Here is a 24,922-nt window from a genome sequence, read left to right as displayed (position 1 = left end):
CCCCGGATCATAAAGCCGTCGTAGCCTAGTCTAGTGGTGTAGGTACATTGTACCGTAGATAGATGGGGTGGGCATTATTAGTGATTCTCCTCGGCCTTAACATGGTCGCGTTTCTGTTCCGGCCGAGCTGACGGATGAAAGAATTCAACATATCTCGGCTCCCGTTGTTCTCTGACTCACTTGATTGAAACTGCATATGTCTAGCTCTGTCCAATAGAACTCACTCTCTCTCCAAGGAGTCACTTCATTCGACATCAGGGCTGAATAATACACGTGTGGAATTTCGCATCCCACTACAACTTGTGGACTTAAGAAGAAGCCGAGTCGCGAACTGCCTAACCAAAAACGTGAGTGGTAAACGAAACTGTCCAATAGTCAAGACATGGGAAGATCTTCTGTATGCAATCATTTTCTTACAGTCATCCAAGGAATTTTGTCGCAGCTTGATATAACCATTGGTTAGTTCTGGTGCTGTAGCTGACCATGAATCAGTCAAGTGCACTGTAACAAGTCTTTAGCCTGTTGATCGGCCTGCACTATCTTTACTTTACCGTCCTTGAGACAACGGGCGCTTGGCCGTTTATCCCTCTCGATTATCCAGTCCATGAGCCGGTCTGACCATTCAACATGACCTCACGAGGGTAACAGCTGGCTTATCAAACTCATGCCGAAGCCTCTCTGGCATGTTGATTTGAGATAAGGAAGACGTTGACCCCGAACACTGGAAGAATCAACCAACTGGTAGGCCTCAGAAGCACGTGTGATTGTGAAACTGCGATGTTTGTTTCAACTTCTGAATATTGATACATAAAGGCTCCAGCTCTATGATGGATAATCATACATAAAACAAACGTTGTATAAAAACTTCTGGCTCATCTTCCCTCTCCTTTTTTCATCTATGTAATATCGCTCATTGGCTTTTACCTTTCTTTACATGCATCGTTTCATCGGATAAACTCCTTAAGGTCCTTGTTATCTTCGAACTTGACCTTGCCATCCTTCTCAACTTTGGCAACGTGAATTCCAGTCACGGATTTATCATCCAGTCCCTGTCCGGCACCATCTGTCAGCTTGGGCTTGTCGCTCAGCTCGACAGCCTGGGAGAGCACGCCGGGTTCAGAGTCGGCGATCTCATTCACTTGCTTGTTGGTGAGTACATCTGAAGCACGCACACCTCGGCTAGACATGAGAATTTTTGTAGGTCCGTGGAACTGTAGGAAGAGGCGATCACCCCAGATAGTTCGGCGGGTCGCTGTTCTCAAGCCGTAGAAAGCTCGTGCTAGATACTTCCAGATCTCAGAGCTGCGAACAGACTTGACCCACTCAGGCTCTGAGACCCATCGCGATAGTGAGGGCACCTGTAGTCGTAGACTGTTGCTCTTGAAGCGGAAAGGCTGAGGAGGATATCGACTGATGGAGTATGCAACAACACTTCCAGGGTGGGCCACAAATTCCTCGCCCTCCTTGAGCGTAAGTTCGTAAATCTGTCCAGGTGCTGATAGAGCAGCAAGACCTCGTCCTGTCAACAGTGTATTACCCCAGTGTGCGAGTGTCAGGCTGCTCTGGATGCGCGCTGAGGGTGAAAGAGTATGTCCTGTCCAAGCCAACAATGCATTCCTTTGAGCGATCATCCAGTCTGTTGTTCCATCGAGGTGGAGGATTTTGAATGTGGTTGTGGGTGACTTGGTCGAGATCAAGGCTGTGATGGGTGTTGTAGCTGAGATGCGCTGGTAGAGGAAGGGGACGCCGAGGAGGGCTCGTGTAATCGGGTTGAGGATCGAGAGGGTAGATTGGGCCTAGGAGTTTTGTCAACAACTCTGCTAATAGTCTTCTTTGGTAGTTACATACATTTTCAGGCTTGCCGACAACAGCAACCAATGTGCCCCGCCGAGTATAGAGCTTCTGCGATGCCGACAGGGTCACAGATAGTAGGGAATATGGCAAGCCGAGGACCTCGAATCGAGCATCTATACAAGCGCAAGGTCAGATATCAGAGCTTATCAGTCATAGCCCAATGGTGTGGCGTATTCATACCCGCAGGATCCCTCGTCTCAAGAGCTCCGAAAGCATCACCACCAACTTTGGGCGCTTCAGTGCTCGGCGCAGCGCTGATCTGTATGGACCTGCACTGAGACTGGGTGCAGGCATATGAAGGCAATGCCCTCAGTCTCAGCCCTCGGGCCGCTCTTGATAACGTCAATTGGCCTCGCATGTTGTTGGTTGGATATATGAGCTCCGGAAGAGCCTGTATCGCTTGTATATCTACCTCTCTTCTCTTCACTTCACCTAACCTCGAACCAGACGCCAGAGCCAGTATTGTTAGCGGCTTTTCCCGTGCCCACGTCATGTCACGTGTGGCTGTTGCTGGGCCAACGTCTGTGCTTTCATTCAGCAATCTCACTAGACCGATACCCTTGTGATCTTGTCTATAGCAAATATTTGCTAACTTTCTGGACGTGGTAGCGGCCAGTTTGGTAGGCTGATAGAGTCCGAGTCTTTCACACCTTGAGCTTATTGCTTGCACTACTTTTCGGGAACCCCCCCTTACATCCAATCCTCCCGATACCGAATACACCCACACGATGAGTGTCAGAGTCGTCTCTAGGATACGGCCATTGCTCGAAAAGGAGCGCGAATGTGATATTATCGTTCGAGCCGATGCTGTCGATCCTAGCAAGCCCAACACGGTTGTAAAGATTCCCAACCCAAAGAATGAGGTTGAGGAGTTCTCCTTTACTTTCAACGGCGTGTACGACCGGGCTACGACTCAGGAGGAATTGTTCACCGCTGAAGGTAAGATATTTTATACTAACGCGTTTTGTCTTGCTTTTCCTCGTATCGCGTGTTGACTTGGATAGTTGCCCCGTATGTCAAGTCTCTTTTCCAGGGATTTGACGTGACAATATTCGCGTATGGTGTCACCGGTACGGGTAAAACACACACGATGCGAGGCGGTATGAAGCTGGCAGATCGCGGTGTCATTCCCAGAATGCTTAGTAGTGTATTTCGACGAGGCAAGAAGATCATGAAGGACTCAAAGGGCGAGGCCGATGTGAAGGTTCTACTATCATACTATGAAATCTACAACGACAAGGTTTTCGATCTCCTTGAGCCACCCGAAAAGCGAACACCCGCCGGTCTACCACTACGAGCCGAGGCCAACGGCAAGACTGTTGTAGTCGGTCTGTCTGAACGAGGTTGCGAGGATCTGAAGGATTTCGAAAAGTTGTACATCGAGGCCAACAACAACCGCGTCACGGCAGCTACCAAGCTCAACGCTCACAGCAGTCGCAGCCACGCTATCCTCCGTGTTAAGCTTATTCAAACGAACGCCGATTCAGTCCAGGAGAGTACAGCATCAGCCATTGATTTGGCTGGTTCTGAGGACAACCGCCGAACCGACAATGCAAAGGAGAGACTGGTGGAATCTGCAGCCATCAACAAGAGCCTCTTTGTCTTGAGCCAGTGCATCGATGCTATTGGCCGAGGCGACAAGCGAATTCCGTACCGAGAGTCCAAGATGACTCGCATTCTGTCACTAGGCCAGAACAACGGCATCACTGTCATGATCTTGAACCTGTCACCTCTGCGAGGTTACCACCTCGATACTCTCAGCAGTCTGAACGTCAGCTCCCGCGCCAAGCGAATTGAGGTCAGGGAGATTGAGAACGAAATTGTCTACAAATCAGTTCCTAGGACGAACTCAGGACTCTCGGGCTCTAATGCTCTACGTCAGCCTCTGCGACCTCTTGCCAACCTCACAAATGTGCACAATGGCAATGTCGCTGCCAAGGCGGCCGACAAGGCTGCTGAAAAAGCAGCCGATAAGCCTGTCAAGGCTTTCAGTGTCTATATTGACAAGTCGAAGCCAGCAGCACCTGTCAGCCGGCCTCTTGCAAGCTCCAATTTGGCTCGTCGAACAAACCCTGTCAAGCGGCCATCTGAGAATGATGCCGCTATGAGACCGAGCAAGATCTCGAGACCCGTAGCTCCGGCATCCATCACGGTCTCAGCTGCTCAAATCGAGGCTATGGTTGAGAAGAAGGTCAGCGAGATTCTCGCTGCTCGAATTGCGGATGAGCAAAAGTCCCAGCCACCAACGGTTCAGCCCGAGATCAGCGAGGCGGTACAGAGGCGATTGGAAGCTCTTGAAAAGCGAATCGATAGTGACGAATGGCGAGACGATTCCAAGTCGGATGGTTTGCGTTTCCTTCTTGCTGCCCGTCAACACAAGGAACGTGGTGAGGACGAGATCGCTCTTAAGATGTACGAGATGGCTTTGCCGTTCTTCCCTGGTCAGGCAAAGCTGCTGAGCAAGATCGAGAGACTACGATCGCGTCTGAACGGAGACGCTCCCGCAGCTTCTCCTCGTCGAGTAACACCCCGCTCGGAACGCAAGAAGCGGAGGCTTGTGTATGATGATGCGGATTGCGATTATGAGACTGCTGAGGCCGATGTGGAAGAAGATGAGTTTGTGCATAAAGCTGAAAAGTCCAAGTCTCGAAAGACCAAGGTCAAGCCCCTTGCTACTAAGTCTATCCTTGCAGGTGAAGACGAAGGTCCTGCCTCGCCTCGCACGCAACAACTTCTCGACATTGTCAACTCGCGTGACCTCGACCAAATCCGAGGCCTGGTCGGGTTTGGTGCAAAGAGGGCACGCGATCTGGTCGACTACCTTGAACTTGTTAGCAACGACGAGGCTGGCGGTCGTATTGACAGCCTTGGTCAGTTGAGGACGGTGCCCGGTATGGGTAGTCGAACCGTAGAGAGAGCTTACGACGGACTTGCTGTTTAATAAGCGTGGCGTACGTTTTGTTCCCCTTTGGAGACGGGATGGGCATCCAATGCTTTTGGTTTTGATATCATAGCCTTATACCCCCCCTTTTTTTGTTCGAAGATGATTGAAGCATTGAACGGTGTTTATGGTGTTTTCTGGGAGGTGAGTAACAATTAGTTTGATTTGCATTTAGATGGGAGCATTGCATGCATGGCAGCGACACATAGCTGCCAACTTAAGTGTTGATACATTCATTATTTGGTTTGATTTATTGTAATTTCTCATTATTCTGTAGTATTAATTCGTGATTATAGATTGTCTTCCTTGTGGAATTGTACTAAATAGCCCCCTATTGCATACCTCTGGTCCACGACAAGGAAGACATGAGGTTGTACACAACTTCAACTTTAAGTGTAGGGTAGTCGACAGGAATGGAGATCAAGGATATAACCTTGAAGCCGCCCACTTGTTCAGACATTAGCCTGGTATGGTCAGTGCCTCGCCCCGAAATTTAATACCATGTGGTCCATAATAAGACACGGATTATTTCTTGCTACGTAATAACAGCCACTGACACCATTTGCCCCGAGTGTTTTCCGATCGAATTAACGGATCGCGATCTTTGTTGTTTTTAACGTAAACCTTGGCTGTAAAGCATAAACCAACATATTAATAGGTAGTGGTATGCACGCGCTCAGTGAATAGCGAGACACATCGTGTCTACTAAGCCAACATCAGTGTTTCTGGTAAGGCCTTTATTATGCATTAACTATTCAAACATGAATTTTATGACAATCACAGCTTGAAACCATTTCTGTAACCCTGCGCCTCCCAGACTCTCTTTACCCAGTTGAGCCACTGGCGTTCAAACTGCCAACCAACGTTAGGTATGTAATTCAACGTTGCAGCCAGCCTCCTAAATCGTGTGATCCAATGACACGAGTGATATGCACGCTAGAAACCGGCTGCCGAAGCATTGAGTTTTTGTGACACGAATTGATGTAAGATCATATATGACTTTTATGCAACTGCGGTGGCTGATAAGCCCTCTCTTCGTCTGACATGTACGCACAGTCGAAATCAAATGCTTCTTATTCGCACTCGTGTCGCCGGCTCGTGACATTTATGACATAAATTAACCCCAGACTGTTTCAAATACAACATATACGATGCACGGATTGGATTAAAACTACAGCAGCATGGCAACTCAAGACGGTGACATATGCAACCCAGGAAATTAATGTCGATTAGAACGACTCGTACCGGCCAAGGCTTGTTTCATCCTCACTCGTCATAGATCATAGCGCAAGCGTATACGTGTTTGAATGTGATATCTGTTTTGATTCATTGGTAACTTGGCTAAATTCCACACGTCCATGTCCATACATTTCCCTTCTTCCTTGAAACCAGGCCAGACTGCAATACTACTTTCGAATATGTACAGACGCAATACCGTCCGACAGTTGCCCGCCATCTCTAGAAGTCATATGTGAACAGGCAACCCAGGCTGTTTCCCGTAGGAAGCAGAGCGAGGAATAGAAGCAACAATGATAGAGAGAGAGAAAAAAAAAAGGTATAAATCGACGCCACAAAAAGAAAAATTAGGGTAAAAAAGTGTCGGTGACAACCGATGATACGTCCAATGTAGTAAAGCACTGCCGCTCGAAATTCCCAACGTAGTCAGATTGAGGCCTAGTGATAAGCCTACAAGTATGACAAGAGACAACGAGGCAGGCGGGGCGGAAAATGTAACCAAGTGAAGTCGTTAAGTAAGATCTCATGGCTGCTGGCATCGTCCTGTCAGAATGAAAGCTGAGGTATGGTATGATCCGATGTTGTAACATGTGCACGACGAATCTGGGAGTGTCGTCGTTGGGAAGCACGAATGAATTAGGGGTATCCTTCAAGTCCGATTCATCCGTATCATCCCATCTCATTCCATCCCGTCTCATCTCATCTAATCGTGTGTCTGTTTCTTACACGTTTATGCGCCCACTTCGCCTGCGCGAGAGCTGTAATCCATCGCTTGGCGCCAGATCCCGTCAAATCGTAAAGAAGAATGTTGCATGAAATTTGTGGTTTTCTAATTTTTGTTGTTTTTACTTGTTATCCGTGAGTTGCTCATCGGATCATGCTGGTCCTTCGTTCCTTGACACTGGGCATGGTCATCTGCTTGTTGCTGGAGCCGCCAAATTGAGGAATTGAGCTGAATCGGTTTAAACGCTTGCGCTCAGCAGTAGCCATCGGTTGCTGCTGTGGTTGCTGGCGCTGAGTCTCGGAGGGGAAGTGGTGATCATCAATGACAATGGTGGTGGGGGAGGCCATGGGGTTTGCAACGGCCTTGTCACCATGGAGGGCGTCCATGTTTGAGGAACCAGAGGAAGACCCAGTACTGTTGGGAGTCTGGTAGACGTACTCGCCATCGACGTAGACAGCGTTAGAGACAAAGGTGGAGCGTCTGTGACGGCGACGGGTGTAGCGTTGCTCAAGACGGAAGAGCTCCAGCTTGGCTTGGATCTTGTCCATGAGAGATTTGCCCATGTTTGCGGTAGTGTTTGCGGTAGGTTTTCCCTTTTGACGGACTTGGGTGAGGTTGAGGATGAGAGCCCTTAGATATGCCGGGTTAACAAGTCGGACCTCTCGGTAAGTGCAGCGCGTCGAGGGAGGCTGGGTCTTAATGGAGAAAGCCGAGGATGTGGAGATTATGATTTCAAGTCAAGGTACCGCAGTCAATGCTGTACGCTTTCGTGTTGTGTATGTACTTGGATGATGAGTGTTTCGTGTCCGGTTTCTGGTTATGTATGGATTGTCTTGTCTTGGTTTATCCTTGAGAGAAAGGGGGAGGGACAATTGCTGCTCGTTTTTTTGGATTTTGGGTTTTGGGTATTGGTGTAGCGAGTAGCTCAAGGTTGATGTAGTGATTGTACGTATTAAAAGAGAGTAGAGGACATTAATAGTTGAGGAAGCAAAGCAAATCACCGGGAGTGTTGTTTCCTTGTCGTCCAAGAATAAGATCAGATCAAATGAGGGTAAAAGAGGAAGTGGTAGCGTGGTGGGCGACTGGGGGTAGAAGAAGGATTGCGACAGGACCCAAGGAGATGAACGAGGGGGAGGGTTGGATGGCAGATAAGAATGGATGCATCCATCCATCACCCAGTGAAAGGCCTAGAGACCTAGAGGCCCACCGGCTCGGGCTACCATGCATTGCGCCGGGGGGGTAACAGTTGTTCTAACTTTGGAGAGTTAGTGGATGCTATAGCGTCCAGAAGGTCGCTCCTCCACTAACTAACCTGGGTCTCTCCACTATTTCTCATCTACTCGTCCTTGGAGTTGGAGATTTCGTTCGTTCGCTGGCCTACAGACTTAAAAAAGACCAACAGGGGAGGCCCGGAAAGTGGAGTGGCTAGGTCTGCAGGGGATGGTAATTGGAACACATACAGGCAAGGGTGCCATGCGACTGAGTCTTTGCAGAGCAACTTGCAGCTGCTTGATGCCCCTGAGACGTAACATCCATCTATTTACCCTTGAGAAGGACCAACAAGTTCCTTCACATCAGCATTTTCAAGCATCGGGTATACAATAAAAATAACTCTCCGGGCTACATCGCAAGATAAGTAAAGGTAAGGAACCTCCGAAGGTCTAGAAACTTGCGGAGTAAGGCTGGGCAGAGATCGTTTACTAGCTCTGTTGTCTCTGATTGATCAGTTACGAGTAATCTCTCTCAATATTGGACACACAAACACCAGATGGACATTTGTTAGATGTTAGATATCAAAGCTCCCGTTTTCCCCTCCCCTTTCCTCCCGTTAACGGGCCATCAACAAACATTTCTCTTTGTTCTTTGTTCAATACGAGCTGGTGCTGCTGGACAAAGTCCCTTTTTTTATTTATTACGCACGGCGACTAGACCCCATTTCGAACCAAACCTAAGCGATTTTAGCTCAGGCCTCTGGAAGTCCGTTCCCAACACCGGCCAAAGCGCTAGTTACCCATACCAGCATGATTCTGGTGTTGGCGGGTTGACGTTGACGCAGGGGGATCACACTATTTCCTGCGTGAACAAGAGGAGAAGCGAAGCGAAGCGAAGCGCACCTCAAAAAGATGGAGGCGAAATTGCAAGGTTTTTTTTTGCTGTACCGAGTACGGACGACGTTCCATTGGTCCCTGGCATGAAACGTAACCGAACAGAGGCTCACTTCTAAAGCGGGAGTTGAGATGCACGCCAGAAGGAGAAACAAAAGAGCACCAAAAAAAAACCACATGGTTTCTGCGAGTCAGGATCCACATCTAAACGTTGATCCCAAGTGTCCGCTCAGGTTGAAGGTGTGGGACGAATGCCACTCAGTACTGCAAATCAATCACTGTCCTTCATCATGTCGATCAGCCGAAATTAAAATGAGACTCTGGTTTAGCTCATCGAGCCCCAATATACATAGCATATCAAAGTAATCGTTATTCCCAATGTTTAAAGAGCCAACTTCCATAGACTATTAGCTTAACAATGAACCATCCTCATTCTCCTTCGTCTTTCAACGGCGAACTAACCGGGCTCCCCTTGCTCGCAGCCGGTGAGCCAGCATGGTTTGTTTGTCGACATGCTGTATTGGGCATGGCCTGTCTGCACGTTTTTCTGCAGCAGTGCAGACTGCGCTGAATTGAAAACATATATATATTCAAGCACTAGACTATCGCGCCATCTTTCTGTGCTTGCTTCTGGGGCATCGCTATACAGTAGACTTCGCTTTTAGCCTGTTACTTACTAGTCACCGTTTGTTGACCGAGTTTTCGCTCTGATCTGAGTCGGTTGGTATGTTTGTGCCTTCTAGAAGTCGACAGATACGGACGGGATTTGAGTTTTTCTATCGCCGTTTCAAGTCCAACATGCGCAGAATTGGATGTGATGGAGTCGTCGCCGCGAGTCAGGCCAATACGTACCAGCTGAAAGATCGCCAGGCACGGACTCGGGTCCGGTTTAGAAGCCAAGGCCAGTCACAGTTAATTGATGGTTGGGAGCGAAACTACTTTTGGTTAATGGCTCAAAGGCTTGTCCAAGTGTGGTCGGTTGTTCATTAGCTTTCTTTGCCATGTGTCGACGACTGACAAGTGCCAACGATGTTGGATCACAAAGGCGTATCTTTTGAAATTGTTCGATTGTCAGTGCGAATGACGATTCAGACATTGCATCATCACCCTTGAGATTGAGGGGTTCTTAAATGTGCCCATGGCGTTGAGTGATTTGGTTGTGTGCAGCTAATAGACACCAACTAACCTACTAGATAGTAAGTAATAGACTGCTGGATTTAATTGCTCCAATATGAGGTAATTGCACAATTACGCTTTCAGTACGTGGTTTATAACGAACAGAGTGCCTGCCCAGGTTGTGCATTGCATCCTGGCTCCTTCCTTTATCCAGAGGCAGGTACACTCACGTGAACCAGATCACGTCTGCTATTCCTCCTGTCTCTAGCAGTGATATAGAACTTTGTCAATTTCTCCAAACGCCATATTCAATCAGGCATAAGGCCTCGCACTGAAGAGTTTCCGTCATTGACGGTAGCCAGCACACAGTCAAGTTTGTGTCGTACTGTCACTATACCTGCTACGCCAAGAGATGAATGTGCCTGGTCTTGATCCTTCGTCCCGTCTTGACGGTACTGTAACCAAGGGAAATGACCCGTTGATTGCGATCTCATGTTGAACATACCTCCCTATCACTGCTGGATCTCTCGCTAGATCTTGATACAGGTCACACAGCCGCAGGGTCACAGCATTCTTGTTCGAGAATGTCTGTTTCAGCCGGCCTATCACAGCGGCAGAGAGGCTCAAAAGGCCGTTTGTGTTACATGAAAGGCTCCGGCAATGGCAATCTTCGGATAGTCCATTCACTTTAAATTCGGTTGTTGGACAGTGACACAACTTCCCGTTATGGGGTGTTCTCACAGCAGAAACCTCGCCAGGAGGGTTGGGTAGACCCTTTGATCTTTGGCACGATATTTAGCAATGCTAGGGCAAGATTACACTTACACTGGCCGTGATACATAAACACGGGACGCTTGAACTACAACGGCAGCTTGAGAGGATGCACATGTTTCTATCCGGCCGTGGCCAAGATGGGGGTTGCAACGTTGACAATGCACCCTTCCGAGACCGAGCCATTCAAGCTAATCTTCCGGAGAAGCACCAGCCATTACCATATCCTAATCGGCATATATTGTGCTTGAATCCCATTGGAATCATCATTAACAACATCTTCTTACCTACCATTTGCTGCGACCATTCGTTTATAATGAAGCTACACAACCTCTTGCAGACCCTGCTACTGACAGCATCAGCTGTTGTAGATGCCGGAACAAAGCCCAGATCCGCAGTCGGTTCTTCCAATATCGATAGAAAGAGCAATGGCGACACTCGCAAGTTCATCATTGAAGTTGAGCCGGTAATAGATGTCAGTTCCGTTCTCATAACACTTGCTCACACTCGCAGAATCACGGACTAGCTACACTGGCACGCCAGTTTCTTATGAAACCTGACCGGAAAAGACCCCTGTTCAAAAGTCTTGATTGCAGTGATGTTTTCAATGGAATGGTGGTAGAGACCGACACTGACAATACAGATACATTGCTTCAGATGGAGGGTGTTATCAATGTGTGGCAAGCACACAAAGTATCCATGCCCAAAGTTGAACAGTCAAAACACGGCCCATCTTCCTCAATAAGAAACTATTCTCTTCACCACTGGACGGGCGTCGATAAACTTCATGCCGCTGGAATACGTGGAAAGGGGGCCACTGTCGCCATAGTCGACACAGGTATTGACTATACGCACAAAGCGGTATGTTTCTATGTCTTACCTTCGACCGACATTCGTTAATTTCTCAAGCTTGGCGGTTGCTTCGGTCCAAGATGTAAAGTCAAAGGGGGTTATGATCTTGTGGGAGCCGAGTGTAAGATGAGCCATGCCGTTTCCATTGACTTGACAGCTAACTATTCATCTAGGGGAGACGCACAACGAGAAGAAACATCCAAAGCGACCAGACAATGATCCCATGGATTATCAGGGCCATGGAACACATGTAGCTGGTATTATTGCTGCTGAGAATGAATGGTATGTTCCTGAACAACGAATATGGTTGCATAAATGACCTGAAGGTAACTATAGGCTTACCGGCGTTGCGCCTGATGCGGAACTTCTTATTTACAAGGTGTTCTCCGATGTAAGCATGAGACATGTCTGAAGAAATGTGACTTTCGGCTTACTATAAATAGAATCCCTGGGAAACTGACGAAGTGACTATAATGCAAGCATTATGCGATGCTTACAATGCGGGAGTGAGTGATATTGTACGTATGTGGGCGCCATGCTAATGAAAACTGCGCAGGCCGATATCATTACTTCAAGCATTGGACAACCAAATGGATGGTCTGATAACCCCTGGGCTGTTCTAGCTAGCCGACTGGTCGAAAAGGGAGTCGTGGTGATCGCATCAGCTGGCAATGAAGGAGAGTTTGGACCGTTCTACTCCAGTAGCGGCGCTGTCGGACATGGTGTACTCGCCGTGGCCGCTGCTAATGTCACCACAAAGCCGAATGCCAACAAAACCGGCGAGGACTATGGACCTATGCCCGTCTACTTCACCACTTGGGGACCGACTAATGAGTTGCTCCTCAAGCCCGATATCGCCGCTCCAGGCTTCGAAATCACGAGCACGGTGTTGAACCAGAGTTACGAAGAACTAAGTGGGACATCCATGTCCGCGCCATACATAGCAGGTATCGCAGCCCTGTTCATCGGGAAATATGGTGGGCGTGCTTTTAATGGTGCTGGAGTGGCCAAGATGCTTCGAGATCGCATTGCTTCGAGTGGGAAAAGCCTGCCGTTTGTGAACAGCCATCTCAATCGGAAATTCAAAGCTCCACCATTCCAGGTCGGAACTGGGCTGGTTGATGCAATCAAGGTGCTTAATTACGATACCCAACTTGAGTATGAGCCCTTTGCACTGAAAGATACCGTACTGTTCAAGCCACGATGGAGGTTCAACATTACCAACACTGGCGGAAGGGTACATCAATACACTTTCAAACTCGAGCCACAGGCAGGCTTCAACATCTACGACGCCAACTACGGGGTTTCTCTGTTGTATGGCATTGAGCCAAAAAACATCGTCCCTCCTGTGAGACTCCCTCATACAGTTTTCATAGTACCAGGAGAGACAAGAGAGCTGAGGTAAGTCACCCACGCATCACAAGACCATCACCAGCTTATCATATTTAGTGTCACTTTTGGTCTTCCAGACGTTGATGACGATTACTTGCCATTGTATGGCGGTAAGGTATGGGTCATCTCCGATCATGGAGAGAAACTATCTATACCATATGGAGGTTCGTTAACCCTGACATGGCCTATGATTTCCTTTTCCACTGATGACAGTGACAGGAGCTGCGTATGATACCGAAAAGGCATTCGATAACATGTTCATCGTTGAACCGTTTGTCACAGATCCTGACAAGGACTTGACGTAAGAAACCCACCGCATTTCCGCGTAAATGTCTAATAGACATAACAGCTGGTCTTTCAACATCGACAAAGACCCGAATGACTTTATTGAGATTGGTGGTAGGCTGTCATACGCTTGCCACAACCTCAGATGGGATGTGAGTATCGCCTTAAAACGTTGTATCTTAACCTCTCTAAAAGCTGCCAGATATTTGAGCAAGGTTGGACGGAATCACTCTGGACTTATCCTCCTCGTGTTGGCGAATTTGGCTACATCGGTTCAGCAACAACTATGCGAGACGCCGAAGAATTTTGGTTCTTCGACCCAACCGTTAACGATTCGAACGATACTATACCCTTCCCACTCAAACGTGAATCGCGTGGCTTCCATGTCTTTTGGTGGTTCGGGAAGCTCGCCAACGGAACAAGAATAGCGCCCGGAAATTACACGTAAGTACAAGTGATACCCTTGGTGAGGTGAAGATTTTAACAGCCTGTGAAGCATGAGGTTTGCAGCCCTGAGACCTTATGGGAATCCAAACATTTCGGATCACTGGGACATCATGTACAGACTAGTGGATAGCAGCATACAGGTGCTGCCGTACACCGACACACCCAGCTCGAATTTGACATCCAAAGCACCCCGGTACCAGATGCCGAGCCTGGAAAGGGCCGCATTGAAGGGATGATGGGGGACAGGAGTTTACTAGGGAGGCATGGATCTGCGCCTTGTTTGGCGAAAAGTAATACTTCGTAATTGAGCTGGTCGAGTGGTGTGGGCATCAGGTAGAAATATCGTTCATCATTATCCGTGCCAAATTCTCTATCCTAACAACACCATTTTCTATATAGATCTGTACAGCTTTTCGCCCGTAGACAGAGCATCAAGTACTGCACATGCTCTCCCGACCAACTCCGTAAATGCACGACACCAGAACTCCGTAACCAAAAATTCCTCTAGTTTAAATAAGAGGCCCAGATATATTTAGTCTATGCCCACTTGCCCAAAAGACTCATCACTACTAGGCCAGCAACCAAACCCAAGAAAGCAAGACTGGTTGTGAGGATGTTGGCATCAGCGAGCTCAGCCTTGTGGCCATGTCCTCCAGTCATCCAGTCTGCAGCCCACATCTCAACAAGGCCAACCCACATAAGAATACCGGCGGAGACAGCGTCGAGCGTACCGATGGCGACAAGCGTGGACTTATCATTGCCGTTGAACTTTTGCAAAACACCAATACCGATGGCCATTCCGATGGGGGTGATGAAGGCAAAGAGGGAAGCAAGACCAAGCTTCTTCTTCATGGAGAGACCAGTATGGGCCGCCTCATCGTTGGAGATGGTCTCAGTAGCAGCGGGAGGAGCCTTGTCCGAGTCCTGAGCGGAGGATATGTCATCAGAAGAACGAGGGGCAACGACGCTGTGAGTGTCGGCAGCAGTACCGATAGTGGCGATTCGGCTTCCAAGAGCGATACCCTCAAACATTTGATGGAAAAGAATGACGACGAAGAGAGTGAGGAAGTACTCATCGCCAGCGACAACCAGAGTCAAGCCAATAACTTCATTGTGTTAATACGTTGTGGTGCTAGTTTTGAGGGTTAAACTTACGGAGAGAGTGGAACAGGATACCCAACTCCATGACAAGAACACTGACAACTTCGGTGGAGAGCCACACGCTCTTCTTCTCAGCCAGGGAGAGATCAGCCGAAGCCCTTGTCTTTGCGAGGACAATACGGTTTCCGATATATTCAACAAGGAAAGACAGAAAGATGCCGGCCATGACGAGGGCGGATGTGGTAGCCTCGTAGCCCAAATCACCGATACATTGGTTGCTGAACATGAGAAAGGCATGGGTGTAGAGCTAACAATGCGGATTAGAAATGGCTGATAAGAATTTGGAGAATGCAACGTACGTGAACAAAGGCGGTAGAGATGATGATACCAGTACCGAACTGCTTCAAGACAATGAGAACAACATTCAGTTTACTGGGCATCATCTTGTGCAAGAGGATGGGACCAAAGACACCAAGGGCGCCCGTGGCCAATATGACGAAGAGGAGACCGACACGGAGACCAACGTCATAATCTCTTCTGCGAGGTTGACAAGCTGAAGAAGAGGAACCAGACTCTGCCTCGCCAGTCTCTGAACTACCGTGACCGCCTCCACCTGTGCAATGCCTAATCAAACCCATTAGTGATTGCCGATGGTTCATGAATAAGGGATGTGACTTACTCGACACCGGCATGGAAATGACAGTGCTCATTATCACTTTCTGCAGTCTTGTCACCGGCAGTTCCTGTTTCGGCTGCACCTTCTCCATGGCTGTGGTCGTGGTCGTGATCTTCACCTGCTTCATGATCGTGGTCATCTTCTGATTCAGCACCTTCTGCTTGAACAGCAACATCTTGACCATCCGAGCCGACACAAAACCTTAAGGGGCAAGAGTTAGTAGTGGCCAATGATAGGTCATAGCTCAATGGCTTACATATCAGAGCCATGGGAATGGCAGTCGGTATATTGAGAGGGGACATCAGTGGTGGCAGTGACCTTGATGTCCACCATGTATTCGGTCTCACCAGCGAAACAATATCTAGGTGCACGGTTAGTCCATGGTGCCTCGGTTTGGAGGCGACTAGGTATCTACTAACAGTTCTGAAGCGTGGAGATGGCATCCTGTGATGGCGGTGACCTCGGGTGCAGCTGCTGTGCCTGAAGGGGCCTGGGTAGTATCTCTAGGGGCAATACGGACATTGCTGGCAGCAGCAGAAGCCGCGGAGAAGACAAGTCCCCATCTGGTGAGGGACGAGGCGGAAGCGTACATATTGGTGGACGGATAATGGCAAGAATGTTTTTTTTTTTGTTTCGTATCAAACCATTGACCACGGTAACAAACAGCCGAGAAAGATGCTTCTAGATAGGCAAGCAGAATTTATGCTTAAATTCGCTAGAGGCCAATGGAAAAGAGAAGCGAGACTTGGAATTGGCTGCTGTCGAGGAGAGAAAATAAAGATACTTTTGAAAGGGAGGCAGACTATCTCAATGTTCTTTTGGAGGGAGGAAAAGAGGGAGAATAAAGTTAATGTCTCAAACTCTTTTGCTCTCTCGGTCTCATTGCCACTGGGGAAAACGCCCAGAATGAATATCTGCTCCTGTTGTTGAAGAGTGGATTGGCTATGAGGACCTTGATGGCCTTGAGCCACTATCGAGCGGGAGATTACCATTTTGGGTTTGCTTTGAGAACCCGGATGGATAGTGTCGAGTGTATAATCCCTGTCGCCAAGGCTTGTATATCCAAGCATAAATCGATATATCGTCTTTACTCGAGAGCACGTGTTGGCATTGTCTTTATCAGAATAAGTCACTTGCTATTGCTGCCTCTTCAGAATATCCCATCAGTGGCCATGTTGAGTAGAAACTCCCCAGGTAGGTGGCTTCAATTTGAACATGTTCAGTCAACATGTCAATGCGGCTCCGTATAAAACTCTGTGAAACCCCCCACATCGTTGAGGCTAAAAACAAGGTTAAAACGACTCTTGTTCCCCAGTTCGCGAACAAGAGAACAAATTGTTTGAGCCTATCCTTGATTTGGTCGATGCAAGAGCTTCGATTTATCTCTTGGCGATTCACCGCACAGACTGCGTCATTGCTTATGGATAGGGACTAATAATTGCTCGTCAAAATATAATCCAGATGAATTTTCATGTCCCTTACCTTATCACAGCGGAAAAGAAGCCATGCTCGAGTTGCCAATCACTTACAGAGACATGTGGCTGATCGAGGCTGTCTGATAGTGAATCATCGCCGCCGGATCTTTTGATAGCGCGCCATTTATTGGATACCAGGGCCCAAAGGCTGAGCTGAACGCGCCTTGATCATTTCTAATGTCTCGTTCAAGTCATGCCCTTTGCTGATCTTGTTGATAGTAGTGTGGCATCGAACTTTCAGGTCTCGAGTTGCACTTTAAACCGGAACTATTACGAGCAGTTCGTTCAAAGAAACAATGAGCATCGTGAGTTTCAACATATATGTTGGTGTCAGTTAAGGTTATCCATCAACTCACCAGCTGGGTACCTAGGTAGGTACTGTTTGGCACCAACCAATAGTGGATCAGTGAAACTGCTCACATGATCTGTTCAAGTTGTGCATCCGTTATCCATGTTTATATGACAGTCATGTGACTTATGCAAAGACCATAATTTCGCGTCACCATTTTAATTGAGAGTCCACTAAAATCGCGTCTCCCGGCCAATACGCGAACTAATGACGCGACTTAAACCTCCAACATTTGTCTCCTAGGCACTTTCACTTCAAATCTGGAGCTGCACAAGTAAAAGACGTTCATTATGGCTTCACGACCAGAGTTAAAGGTAATTACAATAATGAAAATTTCTACTGATTCTCATACTAATCATGTCCTTAGCTCGATGACGAGGGCGGTTTCATTCGCTTCTTCAAGTCCTTACCAGACGTTAACCAAGACACAATCCGCATCTTTGATCGAGGCGATTGGTATACCTCCCATGGTCAAGATGCGAACTATATCGCAAAGACTGTAAGTGCCTACCAAACCCATATCTCTACCGATTCTAATTCTTTACTCTAGGTCTACAAGACAACTTCTGTTGTACGACAGCTCGGCCGAAATGACCACACCGGACTACCTTCTGTCACCATGACCATGACCGTCTTCCGACAATTCCTCCGGGAAGCCCTACTCAAGCTCGGAAAGCGAATCGAGATTTGGCAGAGCTCTTCTGGCCGCATGAACTGGAAGTGCATCAAGCAAGCGTCGCCAGGCAATCTCCAAGACGTGGAGGATGATCTAGGGGGCCAGATCGAGTCAGCACCTATGATTCTCGCAGTCAAGATCTCAGCAAAGGCTTCCGAAGCTCGTAATGTCGGTGTCTGCTTTGCAGATGCTAGCGTGCGAGAGCTAGGTGTCAGCGAGTTTCTCGACAATGACCTGTATTCCAACTTTGAGGCGCTCCTTATTCAGCTTGGTGTTCGCGAGTGCTTGGTGCAAGTTGACAAGGGCGACAAGAAGGACGAAAAAGAGAAGGACCCTGAGCTAGCCAAGATAAAAAAGATCATCGACAACTGCGGCGTCGCCATTGCAGAGAGACCAGCTGGCGACTTTGGCATTCGAGATATCGAACAGGACTTGGCACGTCTACTCAAGGATGAACGGTCAGCATCTCTTCTCCCGCAGACAGATCTCAAGCTGGCCATGGGATCCGCGGCATCTCTAATCAAGTACCTCGGGGTTCTACAAGACCCTTCCAACTTTGGCCAGTACCAATTGTACCAGCACGACCTAGCCCATTTTATGAAGTTGGATGCTGCTGCTCTCAAAGCTCTCAACCTTATGCCAGGCCCACGCGACGGGTCCAAGACGATGAGTATCTTTGGCGTTCTTAACCACTGCAAGACACCGGTGGGCAGTCGACTCTTGGCACAATGGTTGAAGCAGCCTTTGATGAGCAAGAATGAGATTGAAAAGCGTCAGCAGTTGGTGGAAGCTTTCTATGTCGACACTGAACTTCGTCAAACATTGCAGGAGGAACACCTTCGATCCATCCCCGACCTTTACAGACTCTCAAAAAGGTTCCAACGAGGCAAGGCCAATCTGGAGGATGTTGTCCGCGCATACCAAGTTGTCATTCGCCTTCCTGGATTTATTGGTACCTTTGAGGGTGTCATGGATGAAAACTACAAGGACCCCCTCGATGAGGCTTACACCACTAAGCTTCGCGACCTTTCCGATAGCCTGGGCAAGCTCCAGGATATGGTGGAGCAGACGGTCGATCTCGATGCTCTTGATCGTCATGAGTACATCATCAAGGCCGACTTCGACAAGAGCTTGCGCATCATTCGCAAGAAGCTTGATCAGCTCGACAAGGATATTCGAGCCGAGTTCACAGCTTCAGCCAAGGACCTAGGTCAAGAAGCCGACAAGAAGATTTTCCTTGAGACCAGCCACAAGGTCCATGGGGTGTGTATGCGTCTCACGCGACAAGAGGCCGGCTGCATCCGAAACAACTCCAAGTATCAGGAGTGTTCGACGCAGAAGAACGGTGTCTATTTCACAACCAAGAAGTTGCAAGCCTATCGACGCGAGTACGATCAGCTGTCCCAAAATTACAACAGGACACAAAGCAGTCTTGTCCATGAAGTTGTCCAGGTCGCTTCGTCCTACTGCCCTGTTTTAGAACGTCTTGCTGGTATCCTTGCTCATCTCGACGTGATTGTCTCTCTTGCTCACGCCTCTGTTCATGCCCCTGAGTCGTATGTTCGACCCAAAATCCATACCCGTGGTGAGGGTCAGACAATCCTTCGCGAAGCTCGTCACCCTTGTATGGAACTTCAGGATGATGTCCAATTCATCACCAACGATGTTGAACTCACGCGCGACAAGTCGTCGTTCCTTATTATCACCGGTCCCAACATGGGCGGTAAGTCGACCTTCATTCGACAAACCGGCGTCATTGCCCTTATGGCCCAGGTTGGATGCTTCGTGCCATGCGCAGAGGCAGAGTTGACTATCTACGACTCGATTCTGGCACGTGTGGGTGCCAGCGACTCGCAGCTCAAGGGTGTTTCGACCTTCATGGCCGAGATGCTCGAGACGGCCAACATCCTCAAGTCGGCTACCTCAGAGTCCTTGATCATCATTGACGAGCTAGGACGTGGCACATCGACTTATGACGGTTTCGGTTTGGCATGGGCTATCTCGGAGCACATTGTTAAGGAAATTGGCTGCTCCGCCATGTTTGCCACCCACTTCCACGAACTCACAGCTCTTGCCGACCAGTACCCCCAAGTGCAGAACCTTCATGTAACGGCGCACATCGGCGGCACTGATGCAGCAGCTTCGGAAACGGATGCCAAACGCGAAGTGACGTTGTTGTACAAGGTGGCACCAGGCGTGTGTGACCAGAGTTTCGGCATCCACGTTGCAGAGCTGGTCCGCTTCCCGGACAAGGTGGTCCGTATGGCCAAGCGCAAGGCAGACGAGCTTGAAGACTTCACCACCAAGCACGAGGACCTTGCCTTGCAGTACAGTAAGCAGGACATGGAGGACGGCAGTGCCATGTTGAAGCGAGTCCTGGTGGAGTGGAAGGACAAGGTGAAGGCTGGAGGTATGAGCCGAGAGGAGCAAGTAGCTGCCTTGAAAGAGCTTGTCGGGGCAAATTCGGAGCTTCAGGCAAACCCTTTCTTTCAATCCGTGAAGGCTCTTTAGTGCTAGAAGATGTTGGTTGTTTTAGAGCGGTATAGTACGGTGATGGGTAAAACAGATAAAAGGGCGTTTACGGAGTCGGGATTAATTCTGGGAATACTGAGAAGGCGTTACATAGTCACGGATTATAGTTGCTTTCGAGATATAGCGAATCACAAACTGCGATACATTAATTAACACTTCGAATACTATGCTTTAGTTTTCTGTTGTGCTTTCTTGTTTTTACCTCACTTGAGGCAGGCCCGTACGGCATGACTCATTCCATTGGTCAACTGCCTAATCCTGTAGATAGCCAATCCTCGACTTGAAGTCAGCTTAAACCTACACTTTTCATCCTCATCTCGATCAATCTCCATATTCGACATCGTCAACCATAATCATGTCTTCCATAAACATCCGTCCAGCAACGCACGATGATATTCCCCGAATGATCCACGTTTTCTTCTCCGCATTCTCTTCCTCCCCTCTTAACAAGCGCTGCTTCCCTCCATCATCACAAGAAGTGCAAGCCTGGCAGGAAAATCTCATTCAACGGAACATTGACGACAAGGATGACAACTACATGATCGTCGCGGAACAGGACTCTTGTGTCCTCGGCTGGGCGCGCTGGGCTCGTAGAGAGCAGCCGCTACCTGGCAAGCAGCTCAAGCGCTCTTCGTTCCCGGCGTCGGGGGATCAAGAAACTGCAAGGCATTTCTTCCAGGCGAACAACGATGCAGCGATCAAGTATATCGCAGGGGAGAAGCATTGGTTTCTTAGCACAATTGCTGTTGCGAAGGAGGGACAGCGCCGAGGAGTGGGATCCGCGTTGATGAAGTTTGGTGTTGAGAGGGCTGATGAGGAAGGCTGGATGTCATATTTGAACAGCTCCGAAGAGGGAAAGGGGCTGTACGAAAAATTCGGGTTCAAGGTCAGTGGAACCAGTGAGTTTGTTGAGCTCGGCATGATTCAGTATCATATGCGGAGGGAAGCTGTCAGGAGTTGAAGCATTATACGTGGTAACTCTTTCAAAGCCATTAGAACTACAGAACTATAGAGTTTCTTAGAGAGAGGAAAAGAAAAAGTAATGACATGACTTCTTGACGACATGATAACCGACCAACAGCCCAGCAACGCCCATCCGTCTTATTTTTTTATGTTTCTTTCGTCTATTTTTCCATGTAAAGTTCTCTATCCGTGAGAAATTCTTAGCAGAGCCAAATACTTCTGCATGCACACTCTATCTTGAAACTAGGCCTTCGCTGACCTTCTTCCACAGGCCATTGCGCTTCCAGGTCCAGTTCTTGAGGAAGGCGGGATCCATTCCTGTCTCAAAAGCCTCGTTGCGAGCCTGGATCTGGGAATTAAGGAGAGCCTGGCGCGCTGAAGCACCGCGGTTGCGAAGTTGAGGCATCCAATCGATAGCATCAATAGCTAGACTGAAACGATCTGTCTGATTGCGGATGGCCAACTCGAGAGGTGTGTCAATGTTGCCCTTCTCCTTGTATCCACGAACGTGCAAGTTACGGCTGCCGGGGCGCTTGTATGTCAGGCGGTGCACCATCCATGGGTAGCTGTGGAAGTTGAATATGACGGGGGTATCATCAGTGAAGAGGCTGGTCCACTCAGGGTCTGTAAGACCGTGGGGGTGGTCGCTGGGGTGGATCAGCTTGAAGAGATCAACGACGTTGACGCAGCGGATCTTGAGGTCGGGGAAGTGCTCGAGCAGGAGATCGATGGCAGCCAGAGACTCGTGAGTGCTAATGTCACCACAAGAGGCCATGACCAGGTCGGGGTTCTGTCCGGCGTCGGTGGAGAACTGAGGCCAAATGCCGATGCCCTTGGTGCAGTGCTCAATGGCAGCATCCATGGGGAGGTACTGAAGATGCTCCTGCTTGTCTGAAACGACAACATTGACGTAGTTGACAGAGCGGAGACAGTGGTCCATAACTGCAAAAAGTTAGTTGGGGTCAGACTGCAAAGATATGATACTGAACATACCAGAAAGCAGGCAATTGCCATCAGGAGGAAGGTAGATTCGGACAACTTCGGGACTCTTGTTGGCGACGACGTCAAGGAAACCAGGATCCTGGTGGGTGAAGCCGTTGTGGTCCTGGCGCCAGACGACAGCTGTCAAGAGAATGTTGAGGGAAGCGATCTTGGCGCGCCACTCAACTTCGAGGCACTTCTCGATCCATTTGCAATGCTGTGGATTTTGTCAGTAAGAACTACAACTATGATTAATTGTATACATACCTGGTTGACCATGGAATCAATGACATGAATAAAGGGCTCGTAGCTGTTGAGAAGTCCATGTCGACCACTCAGAAGGTAACCCTCGAGCCAACCCTCACAGTTGTGCTCAGAAAGCATCTCAACAACACGTCCAGCCTTGGCGAGGTTACCGCCGTTAGCATCCTCCTCAAAGTACTCGCCCATCCAGACCTTCTTTCCAGCAGCGTAGACACCACCGAGCTTGTTAGACTCAGTCTCATCGGGACCAAAGAGACGGAAGTTGGTTTGGTTTGTGGCAATGACATCCTTGAGGAATACAGCCATGTTGGTCATGCTAGCATTCATGACATTTCCGGGGCTCTCCACCTTGATGGCATAGTCCCTGAAGTCGGGCATCTTCAAGGGCTTCCTGAGCAGACCACCATTGGCGACAGGGTTAGCGCTCATTCGACGGCTGCCCTTAGGAACAAGGGCACGGATGGATGCAATAGGTGCACCAGTCTCATCAAACAGACGTTCAGGCTCATAGCTTCGCATCCAGTCCTCGAGGACCTTGAGATGAGCAGGGTTAGTGGCGGGGTCTGCAATAGGGACCTGGTGAGCTCGCCAGTAACCCTCCAGGTAGTTGTCGTCAATCTTGCGGGGGGCAGTCCATCCCTTGGGACTTCGGAGAACAATCATGGGCCACAGAGGTCGTACTGCCTCACCGGAATCACGGGCTTCCTTCTGAATCTTTCGGATCTCGTTCACGCAGTGCTCAAGAGTAGCAGCCATTGCCTGGTGCATGGACTCAACGTCATCACCTTCAACAAAATATGGCTGCCAGCCATAACCGATGAAAAGGCACTCAAGTTCTCGATGAGAGATTCGAGCAAGGACAGTAGGGTTGTTAATCTTGTAACCGTTGAGGTGTAGAACAGGCAGGACAGCACCATCAACAATTGGGTTGAGGAACTTGTTGCTGTGCCAGGCAGTAGCAAGGGGGCCAGTTTCGGCTTCGCCATCACCGACCATGGTAAGAGCAATCAGATCGGGGTGATCAAAGACAGCACCGAAAGCGTGCGAGACAGAATAACCCAACTCACCACCCTCATGGAGGGATCCGGGAGTTTCGGGGGTGGCATGAGAACCGATTCCGCCTGGGAATGAGAAGCTCTTGAAGAACTTTTGCATGCCCTCATCGTCAAGAGTCTTGTCTGGATAGACCTCGGTATAGACACCCTCGAGGTAAGACTGGGAAAGGACAGCAGGAGCACCGTGTCCAGGGCCAGAGATGAAGAGAGCGTCAAGATCGTGCTTTATGATCAGACGGTTAAAGTGCATATATGTGAAGATCTGGCCAGGAGCCGAACCAAAGTGACCGAGCAATCGAAGCTTGAGGTGCTCGGCTTTGAGGGGTTGTCTTAGAAGAGGATTCTCCTTGAGATAGATCATACCCAAGGAGAGATAGCAGCTGGCTTTGAAAAAGTCATTGTACTGTTGAATCTCCTCCTTGGAGAGAGGCTCGCCCTGGACAGTTGAACGGGCAATGCCAAAGGGCGAGATAGACTTGACCTCTGGCGACATGGGTAAAAGATATTAGAGTATATAATAGATGAAGTTGTATGAGAGTTGTGTGTAAAGTTGAACTCTTCGGATGAGAGATGAGAAAAGAAGAGTGAAGGATAGGAACACTATGTGCAGGGCTTCAGGACTTCTTATATGAGAATACTGGAAGGGCTGCCAAGAACTAGGAGAGGTAGAGAGCGAGGTATAGAGTATAGAGGGGAGTGTGGTGACAGAACGGAAAGGTGATACCTACCTTGCCTCGCATTTCCCTTCATTGTCTTACCTGTCCTACTGCATACAGTATGGAAAGGGCTTAGTTTGAGGTCTTCGCCGTAACTTGGGTTAGTTGAACCAATGGACCACACATGGAGCTAGTTGCCTTACGGAGGCAGGTATGGATAGACGGCCGTTGACGAGATCAGCAGAGGTCACAGCATGGCAGTGATCCAATTGGAATGGGGGAAAGGAAGAATAGGTTTCTACATGGCTGAGGGCGTGGACGTAAAGCATCCATCGCAACGGATGGCATGGCATGGCATATAGTAACCGTAACTGGGCGGCTTAGACGTAGACACAGAACAGCACCTTACAGATGGGCAAGATAGTGGCGAGCGTGGGGGACGCTCCGCTGTCTATTTCCTCAAGCGGCGTT

General features: G+C 48.9%; 9 protein-coding genes across 9 annotated transcripts; 5 read left to right on the top strand and 4 right to left on the bottom strand.

Annotated features, from left to right (window-relative positions):
* Positions 1-570: 570 nt before the first annotated feature.
* On the bottom strand, positions 571-2,292 carry EDB82DRAFT_337646 (mitochondrial biogenesis AIM24-domain-containing protein). The gene is made up of 3 exons (XM_025738885.2): positions 2,035-2,292; positions 1,849-1,967; positions 571-1,796 (listed from the first exon to the last, which is right to left on the bottom strand). The coding sequence occupies exons 1-3, from the start codon at positions 2,210-2,212 to the stop codon at positions 945-947; spliced, it is 1,149 nt and encodes a 382-aa protein (XP_025593602.2). The 5' UTR covers positions 2,213-2,292; the 3' UTR covers positions 571-944.
* A 24-nt stretch (positions 2,293-2,316) lies between these two features.
* Positions 2,317-5,050, top strand: EDB82DRAFT_516392 (P-loop containing nucleoside triphosphate hydrolase protein). The gene is made up of 2 exons (XM_025738884.2): positions 2,317-2,793; positions 2,859-5,050. The coding sequence occupies exons 1-2, from the start codon at positions 2,583-2,585 to the stop codon at positions 4,793-4,795; spliced, it is 2,148 nt and encodes a 715-aa protein (XP_025593601.1). The 5' UTR covers positions 2,317-2,582; the 3' UTR covers positions 4,796-5,050.
* A 1,763-nt stretch (positions 5,051-6,813) lies between these two features.
* On the bottom strand, positions 6,814-7,405 carry EDB82DRAFT_337594 (uncharacterized protein). Its single transcript, XM_025738883.2, has one exon. The coding sequence runs from the start codon at positions 7,316-7,318 to the stop codon at positions 6,899-6,901; it is 420 nt and encodes a 139-aa protein (XP_025593600.1). The 5' UTR covers positions 7,319-7,405; the 3' UTR covers positions 6,814-6,898.
* An 894-nt stretch (positions 7,406-8,299) lies between these two features.
* Positions 8,300-10,143, top strand: EDB82DRAFT_516389 (uncharacterized protein). The gene has a single exon (XM_065609002.1). It carries the CDS (start codon positions 8,539-8,541, stop codon positions 8,977-8,979), a length of 441 nt encoding a protein of 146 aa, XP_065463485.1. The 5' UTR covers positions 8,300-8,538; the 3' UTR covers positions 8,980-10,143.
* A 920-nt stretch (positions 10,144-11,063) lies between these two features.
* EDB82DRAFT_530294 (peptidase S8/S53 domain-containing protein) lies at positions 11,064-13,959 on the top strand (the record flags this gene model as incomplete). The annotated part of the gene is made up of 12 exons (XM_025738882.1): positions 11,064-11,213; positions 11,261-11,608; positions 11,657-11,720; positions 11,773-11,881; positions 11,936-11,990; positions 12,043-12,105; positions 12,156-13,000; positions 13,049-13,155; positions 13,211-13,292; positions 13,341-13,428; positions 13,479-13,720; positions 13,773-13,959. The coding sequence occupies 12 exons, from the start codon at positions 11,064-11,066 to the stop codon at positions 13,957-13,959; spliced, it is 2,340 nt and encodes a 779-aa protein (XP_025593599.1).
* EDB82DRAFT_562375 (uncharacterized protein) lies at positions 13,770-16,092 on the bottom strand (the record flags this gene model as incomplete). Its single annotated transcript, XM_025738881.2, has 6 exons — positions 13,770-14,829; positions 14,879-15,131; positions 15,184-15,448; positions 15,504-15,701; positions 15,757-15,861; positions 15,920-16,092. The coding sequence occupies 6 exons, from the start codon at positions 16,090-16,092 to the stop codon at positions 14,261-14,263; spliced, it is 1,563 nt and encodes a 520-aa protein (XP_025593598.1). The 3' UTR covers positions 13,770-14,260.
* Positions 16,093-17,506: 1,414 nt separating this feature from the next.
* Positions 17,507-20,688, top strand: EDB82DRAFT_516376 (DNA mismatch repair protein MSH2). The gene is made up of 3 exons (XM_025738880.2): positions 17,507-17,638; positions 17,692-17,823; positions 17,875-20,688. The coding sequence occupies exons 1-3, from the start codon at positions 17,615-17,617 to the stop codon at positions 20,509-20,511; spliced, it is 2,793 nt and encodes a 930-aa protein (XP_025593597.1). The 5' UTR covers positions 17,507-17,614; the 3' UTR covers positions 20,512-20,688.
* EDB82DRAFT_516375 (acyl-CoA N-acyltransferase) lies at positions 20,689-21,502 on the top strand. The gene has a single exon (XM_025738879.2). It carries the CDS (start codon positions 20,888-20,890, stop codon positions 21,491-21,493), a length of 606 nt encoding a protein of 201 aa, XP_025593596.1. The 5' UTR covers positions 20,689-20,887; the 3' UTR covers positions 21,494-21,502.
* A 225-nt stretch (positions 21,503-21,727) lies between these two features.
* On the bottom strand, positions 21,728-24,288 carry EDB82DRAFT_436856 (XFP N-terminal domain-containing protein; the record flags this gene model as incomplete). The annotated part of the gene is made up of 3 exons (XM_025738878.1): positions 21,728-22,437; positions 22,489-22,693; positions 22,744-24,288. The coding sequence occupies 3 exons, from the start codon at positions 24,286-24,288 to the stop codon at positions 21,728-21,730; spliced, it is 2,460 nt and encodes an 819-aa protein (XP_025593595.1).
* Between the last annotated feature and the right edge of the window lie 634 nt (positions 24,289-24,922).

The sequence above is a fragment of the Fusarium venenatum genome, assembly GCF_020744135.1.
Source record: "Fusarium venenatum strain MPI-CAGE-CH-0201 chromosome Unknown EDB82scaffold_4, whole genome shotgun sequence".
Classification (NCBI taxonomy): Eukaryota; Fungi; Ascomycota; class Sordariomycetes; order Hypocreales; family Nectriaceae; genus Fusarium; species Fusarium venenatum.
Note: the sequence above shows the minus strand (reverse complement) of the source record. Positions and strands in the feature narration are given on the sequence as shown.

Bases quoted from the DNA above. Each gene is read 5' to 3' on its own strand.
- EDB82DRAFT_337646 (XM_025738885.2), bottom strand. From the start codon at position 2,212: ATGCGAGGCCAATTGACGTTATCAAGAGCGGCCCGAGGGCTGAGACTG. The intron at 1,968-2,034 runs GTATGAATACGC...GCGCTTGTATAG, and splicing joins TGAGACGAGGGATCCTGCGG to ATGCTCGATTCGAGGTCCTC. The intron at 1,797-1,848 runs GTATGTAACTAC...CAAAACTCCTAG, and splicing joins TTGTCGGCAAGCCTGAAAAT to GCCCAATCTACCCTCTCGAT.
- EDB82DRAFT_516392 (XM_025738884.2), top strand. From the start codon at position 2,583: ATGAGTGTCAGAGTCGTCTCTAGGATACGGCCATTGCTCGAAAAGGAG. The intron at 2,794-2,858 runs GTAAGATATTTT...TGACTTGGATAG, and splicing joins GGAATTGTTCACCGCTGAAG to TTGCCCCGTATGTCAAGTCT.
- EDB82DRAFT_337594 (XM_025738883.2), bottom strand. From the start codon at position 7,318: ATGGGCAAATCTCTCATGGACAAGATCCAAGCCAAGCTGGAGCTCTTC.
- EDB82DRAFT_516389 (XM_065609002.1), top strand. From the start codon at position 8,539: ATGTTAGATATCAAAGCTCCCGTTTTCCCCTCCCCTTTCCTCCCGTTA.
- EDB82DRAFT_516376 (XM_025738880.2), top strand. From the start codon at position 17,615: ATGGCTTCACGACCAGAGTTAAAG. The intron at 17,639-17,691 runs GTAATTACAATA...TCATGTCCTTAG, and splicing joins CTTCACGACCAGAGTTAAAG to CTCGATGACGAGGGCGGTTT. The intron at 17,824-17,874 runs GTAAGTGCCTAC...TCTTTACTCTAG, and splicing joins CGAACTATATCGCAAAGACT to GTCTACAAGACAACTTCTGT.
- EDB82DRAFT_516375 (XM_025738879.2), top strand. From the start codon at position 20,888: ATGTCTTCCATAAACATCCGTCCAGCAACGCACGATGATATTCCCCGA.